This window comes from Ahaetulla prasina, chromosome 5, assembly GCF_028640845.1.
Source record: "Ahaetulla prasina isolate Xishuangbanna chromosome 5, ASM2864084v1, whole genome shotgun sequence".
Classification (NCBI taxonomy): domain Eukaryota; kingdom Metazoa; phylum Chordata; class Lepidosauria; order Squamata; family Colubridae; genus Ahaetulla; species Ahaetulla prasina.
In genome coordinates this window covers 14,876,664-14,903,171 of record NC_080543.1, presented here as the reverse complement: position 1 = coordinate 14,903,171, position 26,508 = coordinate 14,876,664, and the positions used below count along the sequence as shown (strand labels likewise).

Below are 26,508 nucleotides of genomic sequence, written 5' to 3'. Positions count from 1 at the left end.
GCTTGGATCTTCGGCTGATGTTATGTAATGCCCGGTCCGTGGCTAATAAAGCTCCCCTGATCTGCGATCTTATTCAGGGGGAGTCCGCGGACCTTATGGGCATTACGGAGACCTGGTTGGGCCCGGAGGGGGGGGTGCCCCTTGTTGAGTTGTGCCCTCCAGGTTTCCGAGCATTTCATCAGCCGAGGGCCCAAGGTAGGGGTGGGGGGGTGGCGGTTGTTATTAAGGAAGATCTAGAGCCGAGGGAGGCCACTGTTCCTCAGATTGCCGGCTGTGAATCCCTCTATGTGAGGTGGGGCCATAGGAATCAGTTGGGCTTGTTGATCGCGTACCTGGCTCCTTGCTGCGTGACCACAGCCCTGCCCGAGCTGTTGGAGGTACTGGCTGCTGTGGCGGTTGAGACCCCCAGACTTATAGTCATGGGGGATTTCAACTTGCCATCAGTTGGCTTGTCATCGACGGCAGCTCGGGAGTTCCAGGCTTCCATGACGGCCTTGGACCTGATTCGAGTAAATGATGGCCCTACGCACATGGGGGGAGGCATGCTGGATCTGATTTATATCTCTGGACAGTGGTTAAATGATCTGGTATTAGATGATTTAGTAACAGAACCAATGTCATGGTCGGATCATTTCTCCTTCGCCTAGACTCCCGACCCGCCATCCACCACCGCAGGGAGACGGACCCTATACGGTGGTCCCGCCCCAGGCGCCTGATGGACCCTGAGAGGTTCCAGACGGAGCTTGGGCCATTCCCTGAGGATCTGGCCCACGGCACGACTGAGGAACTGGTCGTGGCCTGGGAGCGGCCGCGCCGGGCCCTGGACCGTGTCGCGCCTTTGCGCCTCTGACCCGCGAGATCTCGTCCGGCCCCTTGGTTCTCCGAGGGGCTGAGGGAGATGAAACGCCGGAGAAGACGCCTAGAGAGCACCTGGAGGTCCAGTCGCCCGGTTGATCGGACACTAGTTAGACCTATTCTAGGACCTACCTAGTGGCAATGAGGGAAGCGAGGCGCCCCACGCCCACCCTCATTGCGCCGGCAGATAACCGCCCGGCCGCCCTGTTTGGGTGACCCGCTCTCTCCTACATCAGGAGGTGCGGATGACCCTTGCAGGGACGAGCCGAGGAGTTTAGTGGTTATCTATACGATAAAATCGCTCAGCTGAGGGACGGTCTGGACCGAATTTGGGATGATCCAAGCGAGGGAGAGGAGGCACGTCTTGTTGAGCACATTTGGGATGAGTTTGACGTGGACAGGTTGTTGGGGAGGCTTCACGGCACGACATGTTTACTGGACCCATGTCCTTCCTGGCTGGTACTGGCCACTCAGGCGGTGACACGAGGCTGGCTCCAGAGGATTATCAACGCTTCTTTGTTGGACGGGGTTTTCCCTGCCGCCTTGAAAGAGGCGGTGGTGAGACCCCTCCTTAAGAAGCCCTCTTTGGACCCAGCTATTTTGGGTAATTATCGTCCAGTCTCCAACCTTCGCTTTGTTGCGAAGGTTGTAGAGAGTGCCGTGGTGCGACAGCTACCCCAATACCTGGATGAAGATGTCTATCTAGACCCGTTCCAGTCCGGCTTCCGACCCGGATACAGCACGGAGACAGCTTTGGTCGCATTGGTGGATGATCTCTGGAGGGCCAGGGACAGGGATATTCCTCTGCCCTGGTCCTATTAGACCTCTCAGCGGCTCGATACCATCGATCATGGTATCCTGCTGCGCCGGTTGGGGGATTGGGAGTGGGAGGCACCGATATCGGTGGTTCTCCTCCTATCTCTCTGACCGGTCGCAGACGGTGTTGACAGGGGGCAGAGGTCGACCGCGAGGGGCCTCACTTGTGGGGTCCCACAGGGTCGATTCTCTCGCCTGCTGTTCAACATCTACATGAAGCCGTTGGGTGAGATCATCAGTGGTTTCGGGTGAGATACCAGCAGTACGCTGATGACACTCAGCTGTACTTTTCCACCCGGACCACCCCAATGAAGTTGTCGAAGTGCTGTCCCGGTGTTTGGAAGCTGTACGGGTCTGGATGGGGAGAAACAGGCTCAAGCTTAATCCCTCCAAGACGGAGTGGCTGTGGATGCCGGCACCCCGATTCAGTCAGCTGCAGCTGCGGCTGGCTGTTGGAGGCGAGTTACTGGCCCCAAAGGATAGGGTGCGCAACTTGGGGGTCCTCCTGGATGATCGGCTGTCGTTTGAAGACCATTTGACGGCCGTCTCCAGGAGGGCCTTCCACCAGGTTCGCCTGGTTCGCAGTTGCGCCTTCCTTGATCGGGATGCCTTATGCACAGTCACTCATGCGCTCGTTACCTCTCGCTTGGATTACTGTAATGCTCTCTACATGGGGCTCCCTTGAAGTGCGCTCGGAGGCTTCAGTTAGTCAGAATGCAGCTGCGCTGGTTATAGAGGGAGCTACACGTAGCTCCCATGTAACACCGCTCCTGCGCAGTCTGCACTGGCTGCCTGTGGCCTTCCGCGTGCACTTTAAGGTGTTGGTTATGACCTTTAAATCGCTCCATGGCTTAGGACCTGGGTACTTACGGGACCGCCTGCTGTTACCACACGCCTCCCACCGACCCGCACGCTCCCATAGAGAGGGACTTCTCAGGGTGCCGTCCGCCAAACAATGTCGGCTGGCGGCCCCAGGAAGGGCCTTCTCTGTGGGGCTCCCACACTCTGGAACGAGCTTCCCCGGGTTTCGCCAAATACCTGACCTTGGACATTTCGTCGCGAACTCAAGACTCATCTTTTATCCGCTGGGCTGGCTTAAATTGGGATTTTAATGTTAAATTTATTAATTTTAAACGGGGTTTTTTAGTATGGTAAATTTTAATCATTGGGCTAATTTAAATAAGTTTTTTAAATCGTATTTTAAACTTGTATATTGTATTGTCGGTTTTATTATGCCTGTACACCGCCCTGAGTCCTTCGGGAGAAGGGCGGTATAAAAATCAAATCAAATAAATAAATAAATAAATGGTTATCCCAAAGGTGCTTTTTCAGGAGGCAACTGGACTTTCTTGTTTTTTGCTTTGAAGACATTTTGCTTCTCATCCAAGAAGCTTCTTCAGCTCTGACAGGACAGTGGGGAATGGAAGGATTTATACGAGAAGTGTCACCAGCTTTTCCAGTCTAACCCAACTGTGCTGAATCAAGCAGCTGAGTGGTTGAATTACTTTCATTTAATTATAACTGAAATTATTGGATACATTTAACTGTGTTTCCCCTCGTCCACCCACTTCTTTGTCCTAACTGACTTGGATGACGGGATAACTGACAGATGGATTACTACTGCAGGATGAGTTCAAAATCTGAAAGGTTTATTTGTCATTAGGAAGATGATCTCTTTTCCTAGTTACTCGAGTGGCATGCGGCACTAAAAACCATAGAAAATAGCATAATAAAATAGAAAGAACAGTAATGTCTGGATGGAGCAATGAAATATGCCACCTAATATATCCTCCAAGAATGTTCAAAATGAGCAGGGTTTAAATCACAATATTCCAGTTGCTGATTTTGATACTACCTCATGGACGCCACTAAACACGGACATGTCATTCCATACCACAACCTCAAAAAGCTACGATGATTCATATGGTCCCAGAAAGAAAAGGCTGCATACATCTTTACTGGTTCACTTGCTTTGTCCAAGATAATCCAGAACCATTACTATGACTGTCTTCTATCACAGGGGCCACCAACCCCTCGGACCTCAGGGACCACTAAATTCATAATTTTAAACCCTGTGGACCACTAATATGATCTGCCTAATGACCGGCCGGCTGGGTGTGGCCCTTGCCTCCCAGCCCGGGCTCCTTAGGGCCCCAACAGGAAGCAGTTGTTGGAGCTAAGCAGCCACCACGAGAAAGAGTTGGCAAAACAGCTCAGTTCAAATTGGATCTGACCGAGAAGGAGGCTTAGTAGAAGCATCTCACTGAGGACTAGGAGCATAGGCTTTCCAAGCAGAGGGAAGACCTGCAGGAATGCAAGGCCTGGCGGCTAAGTGGGCTGAGATGGTCAGCCAGTTCCAGGCCATGAGGCAGTCCCATTGGAACGAGGCCCTCCGGCTCTTTACCACCAGGGGTGCTTCCCTCCAGCCTTCACCCAAAACCCCACACCAGGAGCTGAAGCAGACCCAAAGTTGGAATTTCTGCCCCCCTCCAATCCACACAAGAAGACCCAGAAGGGGGAGACTCTCTGCAGCAACACGAATGTTCATTGCACATATCCATCCCAGGGGCCGTAGTTTGAGGACCCCTGATTTAATGCAATATTAAAAATGCAAATAATTTTTCTCCGGACCACCAAAATTTTCTCACGGACCACCAGTGGTCCACAGACCACCAGTTGGTGACCGCTGCTCTATCAAACCCATATTCCATTTTAGCTCAACTCCAAACATATTCTCCTAGAGCAGGGGTTCCCCACCTTTTCTATACCCCGCACCCAGCGGTGGGTGTCACATTTTGTTACTACTGGTTCGCTGCGCGTGCCCGCTTCACATGCCTGCTTTCTGCACATGCGCCCGGGCTTCTCTCCATGCGCTTTGCTCGTGCTAGCACCTTCCACGCATGCCTCCAGCCTAAAAAATGTGCCTAAGTAGGACAGCATAGAGCCGGGGCGGATGGGCAGGCCCACCCGCTATTTCTGCTACTCCTCCTCTGACGTCCGGGTCTGGGAAGTCTGTATCCAGCATGGCCACGAAGCCTCTGCAGCTTTGCCAAATTCCTGTCAGAGTTCTCAGGGCAGGCAGGAATCCAAGGTGTGACTTCAGCAACCAGATGAGACTTTGCCTGACTCAAGGAATGCCAAAAAGCAGATCCTTTATATAGGCCATGGGGTGTGGCTCCATGACTCAGCACCTATCCAGGCCTGCCCCTCCCTTCCTTTTGCTGACGTCACCTCTCCATTCTCCGGAAGCAGGGATCTGTCCACTTTTGTCCTCCTGCTCAGCTGCCGGCAATTCTAGCTTGTGGCTGGCTTCTTGCTCACACGCTGTAGGAGGGAGGTTTATTTGCTCAGTCTGTCCGGGCATGGTGCCAGGGCTGGGGGTTGGAGGCATGCCAGGCCATTCTTCTTCACTATCAGTCTCTGGCTTAGATAACAGGAGATGGGAGGGGCCCGGCTGCGGAGAGGTGGGCGGGCGAGGCACAACACACTGGTTTGCCTGAACCAGTTTGAACTGGCTGAATACCACTTCTGCCCGCACCCCTAGAATGCTTCTGATATATTCTTGCACCCCTTACAAAAGTAAGTAATTATATGCATAAAGTTATGCATATACACTATAATTTTGAAACTTCTAAACCTAAGTTTTTGCACTCCCTGGAATATCGTTGAGCAGTTGGGAACCCCTGTCCTAGAGGATATCGACTCTGAATGTTGTTTGGACAGACAGAAGCTGAAGCTGAAATACTTTGGCCACCAAATGAGAAGAGAGGACTCATTAGAGAAACCCCTGATGTTGGGGAAGATGGAAGACAAAAGAAGAAGGGGACAGCAGAGGATGAGATGATTAGATAGTGTTATTGATGCAACGAACATGAATTTGGGTGAACTCTAGGAAACAGTGTCTATGGAGATTCTCAGTCAACCAGGTCATGGTTGTCCCAAAGAAGCTTTTTCCAAAGATAATTGGAAAAGCTTCTTGGATGAGAAACGAAATGTCTTCAAGAGAAAAAAGAAAGAAGGTCCAAAGATAATTGGAGCTTCTTTCTTTTTTCCCTTGAAGACATTTAGTTTCTCATCCAAGAAGCTTTTTCAGTTCTTGAAGAGAACTGAAGAAGTTTCTTGAATGAGAAGCAGAATGTCTTCAAAGAAAACAAAGAAAGAAGAAAGAAAGTCCAGTTGTCTTTGGAAAAATCACCTTTGGGACATCTGGGAGACAATGGCAACTTTTTCGAAAGGCAACTGGACTTTATTATTTCCTTGAAGTCATTTTGCTTCTCATCCAAGAAGTTTCTTCAGCTCTCTTCAGTTCTTCTGCAGAGCTGAAGAAGCTTCTTGGATAAGAAGCGAAATCTCTTCATAGAAAAAACAAGAAAGTCCAGTTGCCCTTAGAAAAAGCACTTTTGGGACAACCACGACGTGGATAACTGAGAATCTCCATAGGCACCTGGAAAACAATGGAGGACAGGAGGCCCTGGACACGACTCAGCGATGAACAACAACTAAACATATTTAACTGGTTCTGAACTCCTCGTTTTCATTCTTGGTCCAGAGACAGCAAAAAGAAGACCCTAAACCAGGGGTGTCAAACTCAAGGCCCAGGGGCCAGATCCAGCCCATAAAATGCTTAGATCTGGCCCATGGGGCCGCCCTGGAAACAGCAAAGGACTGGCCCACACTGCCTCTTCCAACGAAAACAGAGCTCCATTTTTGCTGGCCTGGGGTTTCAGGAGGCCATTGCAGCCAAAAACAGAGCTCAGGAGCCTGTTTTCTCTGGCAGAGCGCTCGGACCACCAGAGGCGTCTCCGACACGAGTGACATCGAGCTGGCCATGCGCCCCCGCTCCCCCCGAGGTCAAACACATCCCTGATGCGGTCCTCAATGAAATCGAGTTTGACATCCCTGCCTTAAACTATTTGTCGATACTGTAGGTGGACTGTTCCGAAGAACTGAGAGCTGTGCTTTTTTCCCTCAGTTAACTGCAAAAAAAGCCAACTAAAATATAGAGGAGAGAGAATTCTCAAACATGGTACTTATTACTGGATTACTAGTGTGGCGCTGAAGGCTTGGGTTCAAGTCAGATCTTTTTTTAGATGTGTCATGGTAGGGAATGAGAGCAAAAACCCAAAGCACAGAGTCTGTTCTCGTCTCTCGTCTCTTTCCCCACCCTACCAATTATATCTTCTGTTATTTTCCAGACAGTAAAACCAACTGCTGTCATGCTAGAAAATGGTGCTCTGTCAGAGTTAGCGCTGACTTATGACAACCACTGTTTAAACTATATTGTATCCTATGCAGCGGTGTCAGCAAATTTCCTGAATGGTTAAATCACTGTCATATTCTGCCACTCCCAAATTCCCATTCCCATGAAAATTCACCCCAAACTGCGGTTCCCCACAGTATCTGTAGGAGATGGAAATGGCCATAACCACAAGGCTCTTAATGTTCCTGCAGTGGCGTAGAAAATTACTAGAGAATGGTTTTAAAAAGCTGACCCAGCACCTTGTGGGAGTCATAATTCAGGCTCACAGAAAATGTTAAGCTATGTTGTGAGGACATTGAAGGGTGTACTAAACGGTGGTGATGAACTTGCAAGGAGGACACAACTGCTGTGTGCATACAGGTATGTGAGCCACAGTTTTTTCCCCTCCTTGGAGGGCAGAAGAAGTTGAAGCTTATCTTCGTCTTTAACGATGTAAAGCCTATTATAAATATTATAATTCTAACGTAACAGTTGTTTTGGTTTGAGTGGAACCTCCCATTTCTGTGGAACATCTATGAAAAGTGCTATTTAATTCATTTATTCCATGTTTATGGCTGTTTAACCACTATGACAAATAAATTACAAACAAACCAAAAAGGAAAACAGTTCATAACAAAACAGCAGGCAATTTTGCAATGGAAGATTCTAACCAAAATATTCTACTTTGCTTCCTAGAGGTGAACTCACTCAAAACTTTGCGCAATATTAAGTTCCTAAAAGCCTTAGAAAAGACAAATTGGTTTGGCAGATGGGCTCATAAAACTCCCCCTGATACCAGGGGTGGGTTCTACTTTCCTTTACTACCGGTTCTCAACGGGATCGCGCTCGCAATCGCCTATGGTGACATCCGGGTCAGTGGGTGGAGCTTCCCGCTGGTTTTACTACCAGTTCTATAGAACTGGTCCGAATCTAGGGCAACCCACCACTGCCTGATATCAATGAAGACTCTGAAATTTTGGGATAGACAATTCTGCAACTACAAAACTGCAGCTTGGGGATCACATGCCACATCCTCATGCCACAATGGATGAATTGGTTTGATTCAAGATATGCCAATACCCAACGTATCACATCATGGTTTAGTATTATGTGTGAACCAGAATTAACGGTGTTTCTGGAAACCATCATTTGCAAATGGAGAGCCAATTCAGGATCACATGAACACAACTCTCCCTTATCAGCTTCAATTATATTTTATCATTCGTCTGTTCTGTCCATAAGTATATTTCATCCTTTGTTGTTAAACAATATCGTAAAGTTAAATGGAAACGTGTTAGCTGAACCGATAATGGCAAGGGATCTTTGGTTTATTTGAATACCCACCTAACTTGCACAATGGAGCTAACATTGGATTTGAAATAACACTATGACACCATAGTATAAAAACACATAAACAGAAGTTAAAAAAACCCAGCATGCTCAAAATCTTAAACGAATTTTCCAGACACTCATTCAATACCCTAATCTGGTACTCCAAAAAATGAGCAGCAAATTATCTCAAACAGTAAGAAAATAAATCCAGTTGACATGATTCAACTTTCAAACATCGTTCTAGATCATTTACAATTTTGATTTTAAAATGCTTACAGTATTGTGGAATTTTTCTTAGAGAAATATTTTGCAAAGTTATAAAATAGAAGAAATAGAATAGAAAAATATTATAAAAGGGTAAAAGAAAGTCACTAACAAAAAGCAAGAAAAAGAAATTTGAAGAAATGCCTTCTGATATTCTTTGCAGCAAACTGAAACTTAATAATTATCTCCATCCTCCCATATTACGTTTCGTAGTTCCCTTCTTCCCTCAAATAACCTTTTTATTCAATAAATCCCAATATCAACAGTTCATTTTTATCCATTTTCAACAAAATGTTTATCAAGGTTGCTTACTGTGGATGTTCTAATTGTTTGTTTTTATTGGACTGCTGAAACTCGCTGTGATTCCTTTATTGATTCAGTGGTTTACAAATAGAATAAATAATTATGCATCAAAATGGTATGCTGCACAACTCAAAACAACTGAGCAGCTCACAATTATTTAAAACATTAAAACATGACCTTACAAATGACAGGAAACAAAAAGAAGAGTAGAGATAGCAAGATAACAAACGGAGTGGAAACAAAACAAAACAAAACAAAACAAAACTCAACAACCCCGAATTTAAAGGAAACTTAAATATCTAAAGCAGAAGGAGAAAGGAATAGCTAAGAAGGCTAATTTTGCAAATTTGTGGAATTTAGCACAGATTAGTTTAGTGCAATCATTTCATTATAGACTAGGGAATTCAGTTTCTTTGGTAGGGAAAAAATACAATACAGGTAGTCCTCAAATTACGATCACAATTGAACCCAAAATTTATGTTATTAAGTGAGAAATTTGTTAAGCGGGTTTTGCCCCATTTTACACATTTCTCAACACATTTGTTAACTGAATCACTGCAGTTGTTAAATTAGTAACACGGTTGTTAAATGAATCTGGTTTGCCCATTGACTTTGCTTGTCAGAAGGTCGTAAAAGGGGATCACACGACTCCAGGTCATAAATGTGAGTCAGTTGTCAAGCATCCGAATATAAATCATGCGACCATGGGAATATTGCAACGGTCGTAAGTGTGAAAAATGATCATAAGTCAATTTTTTCAGTGCTGTTGTAAGCTCAAAACGGTCACTAAGCAAACTGTTGTAAGTCTAGGATTACCAGTACATAGGATTAAGACTCTTGAAGGACACTTGGTCATTCCAGGAACTTCTGCAAAAGTAGAAGCAACCTCAGGAGAAATCCGCTGGGATTATGTTGGATTCTTGCTGTTTAGAGCTAAGAGGCGTAGCCACATCTTATATTGTATAATTGGTAACACTCTTTCAGGGGTGGGTTCCAAATTTTTTTACTACCAGTTCTGTAGGCATGGCTTATTTGGTGGGTGTGGCTTGGTGGTCATGTGACTGAGTGGGCGTGGCCAACTTGAAGTCACTCAGGGCAAGGTGGGGCAGCACCTTGCTGTGACTGACATCAAGTTGGCCATGCCCACTCAGTCACATGACCAATGCTGCAGAAACAGGGTGATTTCTCCCGGGGGACAGCCAGAGCTTCGCTGCCTCCTCTTTTCCTCAGAGGAGCTGCCTCCAAGTCCTTGCGAAGGGACACACACAACACAACACAACTGACTCACACACAATGTAAAAGCAGTTGCAATTCACCCAAAATGGCCCCTGCAACAGCAGGAACCTCACACAGCCACAAAAAGCTTAAAAACCAACTTTCACACTTTACACACAACACAACACAATTGACTCACACACACACATACAATGCCACATACAGCTTTGTGAGATTCTGTGTGTTTGTGTAGTTAGAGTGAACACTACAGAAACACACCAAATCTCAGAAAGCTGCACAAATATTTTATTTTATTTATATTTTTTAGATCAGGGGTCTCCAACCTTAGTAACTTTAAGGTTTGTGGACTTCAACTCCCAGAGTTCCTCAGCCAGCAAAGGCACTGAGGAGATGGATTGCAGTCAGACAGGCAGGCAGATTTAGTTGCTAGCTGATGCAACTGATTGCAGAAGCAGAAGGAAAGCAAGCCCAAAAGGAGCAGTAATTATGTAAGTGAGGAGCGGGGACTGGGTGGGCCAGAGGAAAAAAAGATTTTAAAAGGCTCCTCTGATGATCCCAGCTGCCTAATAACAGCCCAGAACCTCTTAACTCAGCTGGGATCGCCAGAGGAGCCTTTTAAAACCTTTTGTTTTAACAACCTCTTCGGCTGAAGAGATTGTTAAAAAAAAACACTTTTAAAGGGTTCTGATGATCCCTGCTGAGCCGCGCGATCATCAGAGAGTTTTTTTTTACTTTTAAAAGCCTTTTTGGCTGTAAAAAAAAACAAACCTTTGATGATCGGGGAACCGGTTTGGGGGTGTGGCCAGCCAGCCATTACTACCGGTTCTCCGAACGCCAGCAGATTTTTACTACTGGCTCTCCAGAACAGGAGCGAACCAGGAGCAACCCACCACTGCACTCTTTGCTTCCATGAAAGAGGCCAGCATGTTTATGTCTGGAATGACCATATGTCTGCTGGAAGATAAACACCTAGACATAATTCTGGACATAAACCTAGGAGAGTGAAAACCTGTGTTAGAAAACCTGGAAATAAATAGGACAGTTACTCAATGAACTATTGTACATCAAAGTCTATCTGTACTCATTTCTTTCTTTCTTTTTCTTTTTTGCTTGGGTCATATGGCTGATTATGTACGTTTCTGTTAATAGAATAACAGAGTTGGAAGAGACCTTGGAGGCCTTCTCCTCCGACCCCTGCTCAAGCAAGAGACCCTACACCAGTGGTGAAATCCTCCATGGATTGCCACCGGTTTGCTGCCTGCGCATGCGCGGTGCACGCCAAATGCACCCTGCGCACGCACATGAGCAGTGCGTGCCAAACGCATGCATTGTTCAGAAAAGGGATGCTTAACAAGGTAACTAGAACAGTGAGGGAGGGGGGAACAGCTGTGCCGTGCGATTTAGATTCGCTAGTAAGCAGGATTTCCGCGAATCTAAATCGTGTGACACAGCTGATCGTTGGAAATGCCGGTTTGGACGAACCGGTAGCTATTATCACTACTGGTTCACCCGGAGAGGTGCAAACTGGTAGCGTTTCACCCCTGCCCTACACCATTCCAGACAAATGGCTCTCCAATCTTTATTTGAAAACCTCCAGTGTTGGAGCAACTTCTGGAGGCAAGTCATTCCACTGATTAACTGTCCTCTCTGACAGGTAATTTCTCCTTAATTCTAAGTTGGATCGCTCCTTGATCAGCTTTCATCTGCTACTTCTTGTCCTTTCTTCAGGTGGTTTGGAAAATATGTTGACACACACACACCCCTTCTGTATGACAGCCCTTCAAACATTGGCAGACTGCTATCATGTCCTTCTCTTCGTTAGACTAGACATATCCAGTTCCCCACAACCAGAAAATTTTGATTTAATTCAAGCATCTTGAAACTTAAACTTTAAAGACTGAAGTAAAAGAATCTGGACTGTTCCATCTACTTTTCTTGACTACTATTCAAACCAACACAAAGGGCCAAAACCCTGGAGAGGACCAAGCCTTTTCTCCTGCATCTTCCAGACTGTTTTGTGTTTTGGTAACTATCCCTGCTAATCAAGGTAAACCAAGTGAAATTGCTCCACAGCTGGCATGCATAAGCAATGAATGCCTATGACATCTGTCTGTGGGAATAAGCTTTGGAATAAGATGCATATTTTAAGGGCGAACATCCCTCGTTTGTATCAGCCTTTCTTACACCATGTAAAATTTGGTTGACATTCTCTTCGGTGGATTTATTTCAGCTCAAAGGTATTTTTCTGCCAATATTTTCTTCTTAAGGGTGCGAATTCTAGGACAGGGGCATACCAAAAAAATATAGCCTGCATTTAATGGACCACAGCGATGGTCCTTTAGGCTAATTCCACAAGGCCCTTTGGTTTTTACAGCGCCTAACGTTGGTTAAAAAAAAGCAAAGGCTGCAGTTAGGCCACCTTCAAAACAGTACAGAAGTTTCTCTTCGTATTTTTTTTTCTCACAGCGGTGTGAATATAAAACAACAAAAATAAACGAGGGGGCCATATAATAATGAGTATGCTCTGGGAAAGGTCAAGACCTCCCTCTTTGGTCTCAATTACTTAATGACATGCTTTATGGGTTTTCATTACTCTAGCAAAATAGAAAATGACTCAACGTCTTTTTAAACTTTATATCGCTCAGGTCAGATGTCCCAATCAGTCTGAAAATACTGCAGGCCATCTGGGAACGTTCTTACACAACCACTGCTTTCCAAGCCCCAAATCTGCCCTCTCTGCTAATCCCACACCCTTTTCTGTGGCATGGCTGACCCCTTTCATTAGGCCACGTCCTGAAAGTTTGGCGACCTTTGTCCCAAGAGGTCAAAGTTGACTAGCTTTCTCTGACCTCGATCAAGATACAAAATACAAGCTGGGCGGATACGACCTTGTAGACGACCCTCGCTCTGTAAGGAACCTTGGAGTACTTGTCTCAAATGATCTAGGTGCCAGAGCTCACTGTAACAACATTGCCAAAAAAGCATTAAAAGTTGTTAACCTAATCTTGCATAGCTTCTTCTCTGGTAATATTGTATTACTAACTAGAGCGTACAAAACATTTGCTAGACCAATTCTCGAATACAGCTCATCTGTCTGAAACCCGCACCGCATATTGGACATTAATACAACTGAGAGAGTCCAGAGATATTTCACAGGAAGAGTCCTCAATTCCTCTACCCGCAATAGAATACCTTAAGCCACCAGATTTGAAATTTTGGCTTAGACAATTTAGAACTACGCTGACCTAAGCATAGTACATAAAATTATCTGCCGCAATGTCCTACCTGTCAATGACTACTTCAGCTTCAACCACAACAATACACGAGCACATAATAAATACAAACTTATGGGAAACTGCGCCAAACTTGATTGCAGACAATACGACTTCAGTAACAGAGTGGTCAATGCCTGGAATGCACTACCTGATTCTGTGGTTTCTTCCCCAAACCCCCAAAACTTTAACCTTAGACTGTCTACTGTCGACCTTACCCCATTCCTAAGAGGTCTGTAAGGCGCGTGCATAAGCGCACTAGCGTGCCTTCCGTCCCTGTCCTAACGTTCCCTTTTATATGTATCCATTTCATGTATTCATAATTATGTTTATATTTATATCTGTTATCTAATACATGCTTGATGAAAATAAATAAATAAATATAAAAAAATAAATAAAGATCAGACTTTCCCCGTCTGAGCGTGAGAATTAAAAGTCTCGGCCTTCCGCTTTACAAAAGTACCAGATCTTTTAGACAATGTGACATGAGCTTCCTGTGTTGTGGCCGCATTGTCGCAAAAATAAAAAAGTAGCTTTGAATGCGGAGGATGAGGAGGAGAACAAGAGGGATGGAGAGATGGGAAAGTGGCACTCACCATCACAAGAGCAGCGGACGTTGCGGTAGAACCGTGGACACACGAAACTAATCCGGGCGGTGCTGTAAGTCATCAGGGAATGGGAATCGATAGACAGGTTTTGCTCGCAATGCTGCTCCTGACAATCCAGCCCGGAGCAATTCTTCTCAAGGATGGCAGCGATGCGAATCACATTTTCCAAGTGTCGCCTTGCGTTGGTGAGCTTCTGAATCAAGTAGGCCGGCTTGTAGAAGCCGCCGGCGTGCATCTGAACCGCAAAGAGCATGTCAAGCTGATTGCTACCTGCCACGGGCTGAATACTGATGATGTGCAGGCTATCTTGCTTTTGGGTGAGGACAGCGTTGCGCAGGGTGCGCCTGAAGCCGTGCATGTGAAGACCCACAAAATCCTCCGGGGAGATGTTCTCAAAGCGGATGGTGACGGTGTTCTGCAACATCTCCTGGGCCAACTGCTCGACGTTGACCGTCACGTCCATGGGGACCTGGAAGCGCCCATCGCTGACAGACACATTCAGGATATACTTCCCGCTGTCTAACCCTCCGAGGGCAATGATCTTTCCGTCGTGGTTGTTGACCTTGAACAAACTTTTCTGCTCTGACTTCAGGCCGTAGGTGAGGACATCGTAGACATCTTGGTCTGTCGCATGGATCTTTCCGATGACGCCTCCCGGGAAGTCGTCTTCCATAGTCACGATAAAAATCTCCAGGGGAATGGCTGTGGGCTTGTGGATGCTTTCTTCGATCACCCGGATCTGAATGAAGGTATGGGAAACCTGTTGAGGCTTCCCTGAATCCTTGGCCTAATTCAAGAAAGGAGAAACTGAAAACCCAATGTTGCAACACACACATACACAAAACCCCCTTTTTAAATGCTGCCCAGTAAGGGGAATCTAAAAATATCTGAAAAGCTCTTTCTTCAGAGAAATTTCAGTGTCTCTAAATCTGATGCCAGATCTACAGCGGAACAAATAGATAAATAAGCCCCTCAGACCTACTGAAGCACATCTGCAAATTGCATGTTACGATTGCCCTATAATAGTCAATGGGCACTGAAAACAAAATTTGAGATTGTAATTATATTCCAAGCCAATGTAACCAAGGACAAGGACTTCTGTTTCAATGCACAGCCTAGTCCAGGGGTGTCAAACTCCAGGCCTGCAGGCCGGATCTGGCCACGGGGTGCTTAGATCTGGCCCGTGGAGCCACCCTCGGAACAGCAAAGGACCGGCCCGCGATGCCTCTGCCAGAGACAATGGAGCTCGGCAGGGCTGCCCGTGGCCCTCATGAGCTACATTTTTGGCTGAAACGGCCTCCTGCAATCCTCTGCCAGTGAAAACTGAGTTCGGGAGGGCTGCCCGTAGCCCTCATGAGCTACATTTTTGGCTGAAACGGCCTCCTGCCATCCTCTGCCAGCAAAAACAGAGTTCGGGAGGGCTGCCCGTGGCTCTCCCTAGCTCCATTTTCGGCTGTGATGGCCTCTTGCAATCCTCTGCCAGAGAAAATGGAGGGGCTGCCCGTGGCCCTCCCTAGCTCCATTTTTGCTGGCAGAGTGCTCAGGCCACCATGTTGTTGTTGAGTGATGTTGAGCTGGCTAAGCCCACACTGGCCATGCCCCCCCCCCACCCCCCCGAGGTCAAACACAACCCTGATGCAGCCCTCAATGAAATCGAGTTTGACAGCCCTGGCCTAGTCTGTGGATTTTAATCAGAGGAAGTTTGGTTCTGTTCTTACGAGAAGAAAGAAAAGGAAAGGCAGACATCCTAACGCTTCTCCTGCCTCTTTCCTCAATAGCATCTGTAGCTTGTTGATTTTTCTTTCAGAATAAAATTGCGTATTTTGCCTTCAACGTAATTGGCTTCTCAGCGAAACTCGTATCTGGATGCATGTAATCAGGATGGTACCACAAGGAGTCCTCGACTTACGACCACAATTGAGCCCCAGGTTTATGTGGCTAAGTGAGAAATTTCTTAAGTGAGCTTTGCCCCAGTTTATGACCTTTCTTGACACCGTTTTTAAGTGAATCACTGCAGTTGTTCAATTAATAATATGGCAGTGAAGTGACTCTGATGGTCAGAAAGTCGCAAAAGGGATCACGTGACCCCGGAACACTGGAACTGTCATAAATATGAGTCAGTTGCCAAGCATCCGAATTTTGATCATGCGACCATGGGGATGCTGCCCAGGTCATAAGTGTGAAAAATGGTCATAAGTTACTTTTTTCAGCACCGTTGCAACTTTGAACGGTCACTAAGCAAACTGTTCTAAGTCGAGGACTACCTGTGCCATTATTTTATCGTAGCAGATTGTCCTGAGTTACAACTGTATACTGTATACTTGATTCGTGTATACTGCACGAATCAAGAAGAGGGCCGTGAAAATATTTACAGATCCCTCACATCCAGGACATAAACTGTTTCAACTCCTACCCTCAAAACGACGCTATAGAGCACTGCACACCAGAACAACTAGACACAAGAACAGTTTTTTCCCGAAGGCCATCACTCTGCTAAACAAATAATTCCCTCAACACTGTCAGACTATTTACTAAATCTGCACTACTATTAATCTTCTCATCGTTCCCATCACCAATCTCTTTCCACTTATGACTGTATGACTGTAACTTTGTTGCTGGCAATCCTTATGATTTATATTGATATATTGACCATCATTTGTGTTGTAAATGTTGTACCTTGATGAACGTATCTTTTCTTTTATGTACACTAAGAGCATATGCACTAAGACAAATTCCTTGTGTGTCCAATCACACTTGGCCAATAAAAAATTCTATTCTATTCTATTCTATTCTATTCTATTCTATTCTATTCTATTCTATTCTATTCTATTCTATTCTATTCTATTCTATTCTATTCTATTCTATTCTACCATAATTGAGCCTGGCAATTATCACTGTTGATGGTCATAAAACAGATCGCCTTGTGACCAGTGGTGGGATTCAAATAATTTTAACAACCAGTTCTCTGCCTAATGACCAGCTGGGTAGGCGTGGCTCAGTGGTCATGTGACCATGTGGGCGTGTCCAACTCAATGTCACTCATGTCGATGGGCGCTTCGCCTTAGCAGTTACAATGTAATAAGGGTTAACCCGAGAGGCAGTTTCTGTAAGCAGGGGAATAAAGATTAGGCTAGAAACAGCGCCAGAATGTTTCTTTCCTGACTTCCTTACAGGATTAGCCCTGTAAAGTGGGAAAAAAAAACAAAATAAAATTTCTTCCAACAACCAGTTCTCCGAACTGCTTAGAAAGTTAACAACCGGTTCTCCCGAATAGGTGCGAACTGGTTGAATCCCGTCACTGCTTGTGACTGGACCCGATTTCACAACTTTTTTCATGGCAGTTGTTAAGCGGACCTGTTGCCTGCCAAGGGCTGGCTTTTTGTTGGAAACTGGAAATAAATTTTGCCAATTTCTGGCAAAACCAGAGGTGACATGTAAAATTTGTTACTACCCATGGTTCTGTGGGCATGGCTTGGTGGTGGTGGGATAATGTGACTGGGTGGGCGTGGCCAACTTTTTTTTTCTTTTACTTTTAAAAGCGTTTTTCGGCAGAAGAGGTTGTAAAAAAAAATGCTTTTAAAAGCCTGTGATGATCAGGCAACTCAGCTGGGATCGCCAGAGGGAAATTTCAATTAAAAAAATAATAATAATAATTGAGAAAATTCTTAAGAAAAACAGACTTTCAACAGTGTCAGAATTCAGCTGCCAGAATGCCAGCTTGCTTGTGTTGAAATGGAAAGAACACCACATATCCAGTTATTTCTTGGTAAAAATAGAACACCCAGTTGTAACAGGTGGCCTGCGCATAATTTGGAGGTACAGAACAGCTGGAGAAATCTTCCCCGTCTTTCTTTTGCAAGAGAAAATCTCCTCTTTGTGATCGATTTCCCAAATGGGGAAAAAAAAAAAAAGCTTGCAGGCAAAGTTTGCAAGTTGAAATGTGTTTGAATGTTTTGGAGCTTGAAGAGTTTCCAAGCTCCAAAACGAGATATAATTGTTTATGGATTTGATTGGCATCTATAATATATTTTTTTATGTACGCAGATCACGGAATGCTCGCATAACTTAAATTTGGATTACGATCAGAATGTTGAGTTTTTGCTTATACGGCAAAACGATATCTTGTGTGGGTTATGAGAAAAACAATGACAAGAAAGGAGAAAAAAAGGAGAAAAATATAAAGATCTAAACATATAAAGAAATAGCTTCTGATTTTCTTCAAAGCAGTTATAAGTTATAAAATTTAATCTCTCTATAAAGTTACATCAAGACTGCCTTCTTTCATAATCTATTGCAGAGGGGGGCAATTAATTTTCTAAAGGAGCATATGAGAAAATGGGACAGTTATGGAGGGCAGATCTATCCCATCTAATCATCAAAATCATAAATCACAAGTTCATTTTCTTCATTTTTACGGGAAAAGTCTTATTGCACTTTAGCTCTCTGACATTTTTCCTCTTTTTCATTTTCTATTTTAATTTGCATTCGCTCTGTATTACTTCTAGAGAACCAATCACTCTTCCAACTTGTGTTGTGGTGCTCTTCAAACTTACACACACAAACACACACACACACACACACACACACACACACACACACAGAAGAAAAGTAATGACAGCTTTAAAACAATCAGATGGCAAATTTCTTTTCGTGCAAAGTATTTTACTCCTGGTTCAATAAAACTTAAAAACATGCTGAAAAGTATATTTCAAGGAAGATTGATAAAAATATTGCATGTAGGTCAGGGGTGTTAAACTCAGTTTCATTGAGGGTCGCATCAGGGTTGTGTTTGACCTCGGGGGGGTGGGGGTGGGCGTGGCCACTCAAAGTCACTCATTGAGGCTCCATTTTCGGCTGCCCTCTCCTGCAGCCCTCTGCCAGCGAAAATGAAGCTCAAGGGATCCGTGCGCGGCCCACCTGGGCTCCGTTTTCGACTGCGACGGCCTCCTGCAGCCTCTGCCAGCGAAAACAGAGCTCTGGCGGAAGGCTGCAGGAGGCCGCAGTGGCCGAAAATGGAGCTTGGGAGGGCTGCATGCTGCCCTCCCTAACTCGGTTTTTGCTGGCAGAGGTACCGCGGGCCAGTCCTTTGCTGTTTCCAGGGTGGCTCCGCGGGCCAAATCTAAACACCCCATGGGCCAGATCTGGCCTGCGGGCCTTGAGATTGACACCCCTGATGTAGGTGATTTCCTTCAGAGGAAAATGCTCTGAAGGCTTAAGAATGATGTTCAACCATTTTCTACGGGGATGAACAAATGAACAGTTACCTGAATACACAGCACATATTCAGTGGCTACCATGCGTTTGAAGATGACAGCGGATCGCAAGATGCCTTGCTGGTCAAGTATGAATTCTTTCTCTTCGTTTCCAGCCAGGATGGCGAAGGTGAAAGGCGGGCCATTGTGCAGGGAGTCTTTATCCGTTACCACCAATTGCAGAATACTGGTTCCCACTGGTTTGTTTTCCTTTATGCATCGTCGGCGAATGTAGCGTTAAAAAAAGAGAGAGGCAGAGAAAACAAGAGACAGAATTTTAATTACATATCTTGGCACCCTGATGAGCAACGTGTGAGAATACGGCATTTTGATAGCACACATAGATTTTTCCCCCCCTATCTGCCATCTGTTATAAAATGTGCATTTGCTTTTGTGCACTTGTGTACCGCTAGAATAACCTATAGACTGCCTAGAGATGACCACTTAGAGCAGGGGTGTCAAACTCAAATTCACTGAGGACCACATCAGGGTTGTGTTTGACCTTGGGTGGCCGGTGTGAGAGTGGCCAGCTCGATGTCACTCATGTCGGTGGTGCCTGTGGTGGCCTGAGTGCTCTGGCAGCAAAAATGGGCTCCCGAGTTCCGTTTCCAGCTGTCACAGCTTCCTGCAACCCTCTGCCAGAGAAAACGGAGCTCGGGAGGGACATACGCAGCTCTCACAAGGTTCGTTTTTGGCTATAACAACCTCCTGCAACCCTCTGCTAGCAAAAACAGAGCTCGTGAGGGCTCTGTTTTCACTGGCAGAGGCACCGCGGGCCAGTCCTTCGCTGTTTTTAGGATGGCCCCGTGGGCCAGATCTAAGCATGAGTTTGACACTCCTGACTTAGAATTATAGTCTTTAATTAGGGATGCATTTCCACTTTCATCTCCAGTAAAAAGTATTGGTTTCCTGACTCTACGGCCCAGTGCTCGTCTCCGTTTCCTGGCCGAAGGAAACTTGTCCAAAGGCACTTCATTTGGTGTTCATTTGGCCAAGATGCTTGGAATGCTGTTACCTTCCTTCCCAAGTGGTACCTGTTTATCTATTTGCATCTTCATGCTTTCAAATTGCTAGATGGGCAGGAGCTGGGTCAAGGAACAGGAGCTCACCCCATCACACAGTGCTTGGGTCTCAAACTGCAAATCTTCCAGTTGACAGCCTAGCATCTTAACTGCTAGGCCACTGCGCTCCTCCACTTCCAGTAGCCTGTTCTATTTAATAAACTCAAGTCTAGGTTACTGTATTTTATCAGCAAGAAACAGGAGGGCTATCCTATCTTGGTTTCAATCATCGTTGCCAACTTTCTGAAATAGTTTATTCCATGTTTCTTCTATGTCAATATTTCTCAACCTTACAACCATTGTTCCCCATATCTTATTTTATGGAATTCAGCTGGTTCTACCCAGTTCAGGCGAACTGGTAGCGGCAGCGGCAGGAGGCTCCGTCCACCCGCCCGGACATCATCACATCCTGTTTTTGATGCTTTGTGCATCTGCAGAGGTGGCGCGTGAGCTCACATTTGAGAATTTGCGAAGGTAAGTGTTGTGATCTGCCAGCAGCCTGCAGAGCTAGTAGCGGAGTTGGACAGTGAGGAGGCTAGGGAGGACCATCGGCCAGTCCTGGACTCTGGGGAAGGCCCCAGAGGAGGGTTCTGCGTCAGAGGCAGAGAGGGGGCCAGGACCATCTGGGAGCGATGTGTGGACTCCGGAACCTTCAAAGGCGGACAGCAGAGAGGCAGAGGAACAGGAGGAGCCTGTTCCTAGTGCACGCATGCGAAGAGCTGCCAGAAGGCAAGAGCAGCTAAAGCAAAAAGGACGACTCAGGAGTAGGGCCAGGAGATGATTGGCCCCTCCCATAAGGCTTAAAAGAGCAGCAACAGCTCTTGTTTCTGAACTTTGTGGGGCTTTGCCAAGAAAAGCCTTTGGCAGGGTGCCAAAGAGGACAAAGGTTTGTGGTAAGGCCGAAGGACTTTTTCTGAAGGACTTTGTTTTGGAATTAATTTGGACTAAGCTGAGAATGAAGTAGTTCTCAGCTCTTGCAATAAAATATGTTTGTTTAGGACTGATTGGATCTGGGTAATAACTACTTGGACCTAGGTCACAACAGTAAGTGAATACCACCCCTGCTATGGCCATTAGGTTAGAAAACTCAACTCTGCAATTCAATAAAATAGCTCCATCCAAATTCTCTGAGACTTGGAATCTTTGCAGAGACCTACTAAGCAAACAAGAACTTCTGAGTCCTTGTTCCCATTTATGAACCAGCTTATGGAAACTGCGGCTTCCTTTCCTTGCAAAGAAAGGTATGACACCATGCATTGCAAGCTGATAAATCTTCAACGGGGATCAAAATTGCACGCAAACATCTTTATATCTTAACGGACAGAAGGAGAGGGCCCTTTGGGAATGGTTTGGATCAGCTTACCTGAATCACAGCTGTATAATTGGCAGGTGTAAACACGGGACTGTTATCGTTCACATCAGAAATGTCAACATTGACCGTCACGGTGGCCGTCAAAGGAGGGTTACCGCTGTCTTGAGCCTGCACAACTAATGAATATCCTGAAACCTGCACAAACGTTGAAGAAAAACATTAGTGTAGAAAAGGGTACAAATTCTATCCTTCTCTCTCTCTCTCTCTCTCTCTCGTTTTTTACAATCAGTATAGAGAGCCAGTTTGGTCTAGTGCAGGGATGTCAAACTTGATTTTATTGAGGGCCACATCAGGGTTGTGTTTGACCTCGGTAGGAGTGGGTGTAGCCAGGGTGGGCATGAACAACTTGGCATCATTCATGTTGGGGGCACCTGTGATGGCCGGACCATTCCGCCAGATAAAATGAGCTCCCGAGCTCCATTTTCGCTGGGAGAGGCACTGCGGGCCAGTCCTTCTGTCAGGCTCCAAGTAATGCACCATCTGATTGGGGTGGGGGATTGTTTGTATCCTTGGGCATTCTGACGTGCCTTCAGTTCCAAACTGTGTCAAGCTGAATGCACGTCAGAATGCCTAAGGATACAAACAATCCCACACCCCGATCAAATTCAGGCTTGACACCTTCATTGTTTCCAGGGTGGTGTTGTGGTCCGCCAGCAGCCCGCAGAGCTAGCAGTGGAATCGGACAGTAAGGAGGCTGGGGAGGACCATGGGCCAGTCCTGGATTCTGGGGAAGGCCCGGACGTGGGCTCTGCATCCGAGGCAGAGATGGAGCCAGGGCCATCTGGGAGTGATGCGTGGACTCTGGAGCCTCCAGAAGCGGACAGCAGAGAAGCAGAGGAACAGGAGGAGCCTGTTCCTAGTGCACACGTGTGAAGAGCTGCCAGAAGGCAAGAGCAGCTAAAGAAACAAGGACGACTCGGGAGTAAGACCAGGAGATGACTGGCCCCTCACATAAAGTTTAAAAGAGTAGCACCGTTGGGCTCTTTGTAGGAAAGCAACATTGCTACATTTGTTTCTAGCCTTCCTGGCTTTGCCAAGAAAAGCCTTTGGCAGGGTGCCAAAGAGGACAAAGGTTTGTGATAAGGCCGAAGGACTTTTTCTGAAGGATTTGTTTTGGAATTAATTTGGACTAAGCCAAGAATGAAGTAATTCTCAACTGTTCTAATAAAATACGTTTGTTTAGAACTGATTGTGTCTGGTAATAACTACTTGGGCCTAGGTCACAACAGGTGGCCCCATGGGCCAGATCCAGCCCCAGCCCCTGGGCCTTGAGTTTGATCCCCTGGTCTACTGGTTAAGGGAACAGGCTAGAAAGCAGGAGACTGTGAGTTCAAGTCCTGCCTTAGCCATGAAAACTGGCTGGATAACTTTGAGCCAGTAATTCTTTCTTAGCCCAACCCACCTCAAAAGGATTGTTGCTGTGAGCAAAACAGAAGGAGGAAGGATATGTTCACCGCCTTGGGTTCTTTGCAAAAGGGTGGGATTCAAATAAATAAATATACAAAAGTTGTAGAAATGTTCAAGTAGCAGAACGGATTTACCATTTTCAATTCTAAGCAAAGACTCACAGTGTTTCTTTTTACTGGTGCGGCGACAGTAAACAAACAAATAAATGCATAATCAAAAAGAAGAAGAAAAAGAAGAAGAAGAAGATGATAATAATAATAATAATAATAATAATAATAATAATAATAATAATAATAATAATAATAATAATAATAAAGCTTTAGTCAGCTTGTAAAGCACTGTCTTCTTCACTGCTGTTTTGGCAGCCAGGAGAAGTTTCAAAACAGGGATGTAAGAATTCTTGCCTGGAATTAGTTTGTACATTTTTCCAATAGTTGTCCTAAGAGGTTCTTTTCTTTTCCTCATGTTTAATTCCAATTAGTGCCACATTTCTAGCTAGAGAAGGATACAGGGTGTATTTTTCAAGTGATGACAAAGCACTGCTAAATAGAAAAGAATCAATCTTGTAACAGCTCACAAATAAGAGGAACTCGAAAGAAACCCAGAACTAGAATGGACTGTGGGAAACAATTTTCCCCTCAAGAGCTTCTGACATCTTAATTGATCTGGTCTCCAACCTCCATCTTTAAGCCTGGTTAAAACACTTGTTTAACAGTTGATGTTTGCTTTATTTTTCCTTCAGTTCCTTGTCTCTTTTTCTCTCTCTTTTTTTAACTAGGGGAAGCATTCTAGACATTCTAAGATAGAGTTGACCCCTTTTTGAAGTAGTTTACTGATATCTGTGGAGCCTCTGGGAGCCATGCAAACGGAAAAAGACTAGTGTGATACCACAGCCCATCAATACTTGTGCATCTGCATAATTGCATGTACATTTGCTGCTCCATGCTGTTCTCATTCTCACACAGCAGATTGTTGGATGGGAAGGTTCAAATCTTCCACAGTTCTGTTCAGGACAGCTGTTTCTCCAAAAGAAATTACAACACTATTTGCTTACATAGACAGCAGTGGTGAAATCCAATTTTTTTTACTACCGGTTCTGTGGGCGTGGCTTGGTGGGCGTGGCGTGGCGGGTATGGCAGGGGAAGGATACTGAAATCTCAATTCCCACCCCACTCCAGGGGAAGGATCCTGCAAAATCTCCATTCCTTCCCCACTCTGAGGCCAGCCAGAGGTGGTATTTGCCAGTTCTCAGGACTACTCAAAATTTCCGCTACCGGTTCTCCAGAACCTGTCAGAACCTGCTGGATTTCACCCCTGATATACAGGTAAGGTAATCTTCAACTTACAACCATTTGTTTTAGTGGCTGTTTGAAGTTATGTGAAAAAAAGTGACTTATGACCGTTTTTCACACTTACGACCATTGAAGCATCCTGTGGTCATGTAATCGAAATTCAGATGCCTGGCCACTGGCATGTATTTATGGTGGTTGTAGTGTCTCGGGATCACGCAATCACCTTTTGTGACCTTCTGACAAGCAAAGTCAATGGGGAAGCCAGATGGACTTAACAACCATGTGACTAGTTTAACAATTGCAGTGGTTCACTTAACAACGGTGGCAAGACAGGTATTAAAATTCACTTAACAACTGTCTTATTTTGCAATGGAAATTTTGGGCTCAATTGTGATCGTAAGTCAAGGACTTACTTGTAGCCTTGATTTATGACTGAATGGAGCTAGTCCATCATAGTCATAACTTGTGATGGTCGTAAGATGATCCAATGTGACCTACTTTTTTTGAGTTGGTCGTTAAGGAAATTCTAGTTTTCAGAAAAACGTAGTAAAACGTGGTCATATGGACCACAGGACACTGCAAATGGTCATAAATGTGGCCAAAGTTCGGTCAGGTGACTGTGATAAAGGAGGAATTGTGAGCCTAGCAACTGAAATCCAGGTTATAATTAGTCTCAAGGTAGGTCCATCATAAATTTGAACAGTTGCTAAGTGACCGGTCATAAGTCAAGGACCTCCTGTATTTACTTCTCATCTTCCCAACCATGCAGTTACGATGTTTGAAAGAACATGGCTTTATCAACTAGATTAGGGGTGTCAAACTCAAGGCCCAAGGGCCAGATCCGGCCCACGGGGTGCTTAGATCTGGCCCTGGATCCAACTTACATCTGACCCGTGGGGCTGGCAGAGGCCCCAGCTTGCGGTGCCTCTGCCAGCAAAGGGATGCAGGAGGCTGTTGCATCCGAAAATGGAGCTTGGGAGCCCATTTTCACTGGCAGAGCATTCGGGCCACCACAGGCGCCCCGACACAAATGACGTCAAGCTGGCCACACCCTCCCCGAGGTCAAACATAATCCTGATATGGTCCTCAATGAAATCGAGTTTGACCCCTCTGAACTAGAAGATCAATTAGGCAGTAGAAAAAAACTGAAATATTTCAGAACGCATGGAGACTGATTGACCAAAGGATGCAAATCAGAAAACACACACGATAGACTGAAGGAGAATAATCTGCATTCTTCCTCTAAAATTCTATCAGAAAAATTCATACAGTGAAAGAGAATTTGACGCCCTCAAGTGTTTTGGATTCAACTCCCACTATCCTCAATCATTATAAGCAAAGGTTGTGACATCCCTAATGTTCCGCAAAGAGTTCCAGGTTGTCTAATACAAGTGTCTGGACTGCACTATCTGGCTTTTGAATATTGGCATTTCTGCATTTTCAGCTGCAATGTGACTCAAGTACTTTTTTAATAAAAGAATCCATAAACATAATGGCTCCGGTCCATTAAAATTGCTCCTAGAGAGGATGCAAACCGCACATAATGGAGTACTTAAAAAAAATAAACATCTAAGCATCTTACATTAAGAAATTTAATATCAGCTACTATAGTTTTGAGAAGTTATCTGTCCATAAAAGTGCTTTTAAACCCCCGCAGATATCAAATATAGACTTAGGCAGCCCAATCAATTGTGTTACAAGAATGGACTCCAAAATTTATTTCTACAATTCACACCATGGCTACAGTGCTTCCTGTGATAGCTCGAGGCTTAAGCCAGCCCTGTGAACTATTGCGCCTAAGAACTATCTCATACCAATAGAACACTTGATTTCCTAGATTTAAAATATGTAAATATTCAGGGAAAATAAAGGTTTGCAGAAGTAAGATGTTAAGTAAACTTTTTTTTAAAAAAAATCTTATATTTAATGATACTAATTAGATGAGGGCAAAAGAAGAAGGGGACGACAGAGAATGAGGTGGCTGGATGGAGTCACTGAAGCAGCAGGCGTGAGTTTAAATGGACTTCGGAGGATGGTAGAGGACAGTAAGGCCTGGAGGAACGTTGTCCATGGGGGTTGCAATGGGTCGGACACGACTTCATGACTAACAATAACAACAATTAGATGGATAGAATGCTAGTTTGGTGTAGTGGTTAGGGCATCAGGCTAGAAATCAGAAGACTATTTATAGTCCCACTT

The 26,508-nt window shown here is 45.2% G+C and overlaps 1 protein-coding gene across 1 annotated transcript in view; it reads right to left on the bottom strand.

Moving 5' to 3' along the window:
• The window catches only part of FAT3 (FAT atypical cadherin 3), a 662,194-nt gene that overhangs the window by 71,195 nt on the left and 564,491 nt on the right, over positions 1 to 26,508 (bottom strand). The window contains exons 17-19 of the mRNA XM_058185941.1: positions 21,602 to 21,745; positions 19,190 to 19,387; positions 13,914 to 14,712 (exon numbers count right to left, since the gene is read on the bottom strand). Coding sequence (XP_058041924.1) covers positions 13,914 to 14,712; positions 19,190 to 19,387; positions 21,602 to 21,745 — 1,141 coding nt within the window. The remainder of the gene's footprint in view (positions 1 to 13,913; positions 14,713 to 19,189; positions 19,388 to 21,601; positions 21,746 to 26,508) is intronic.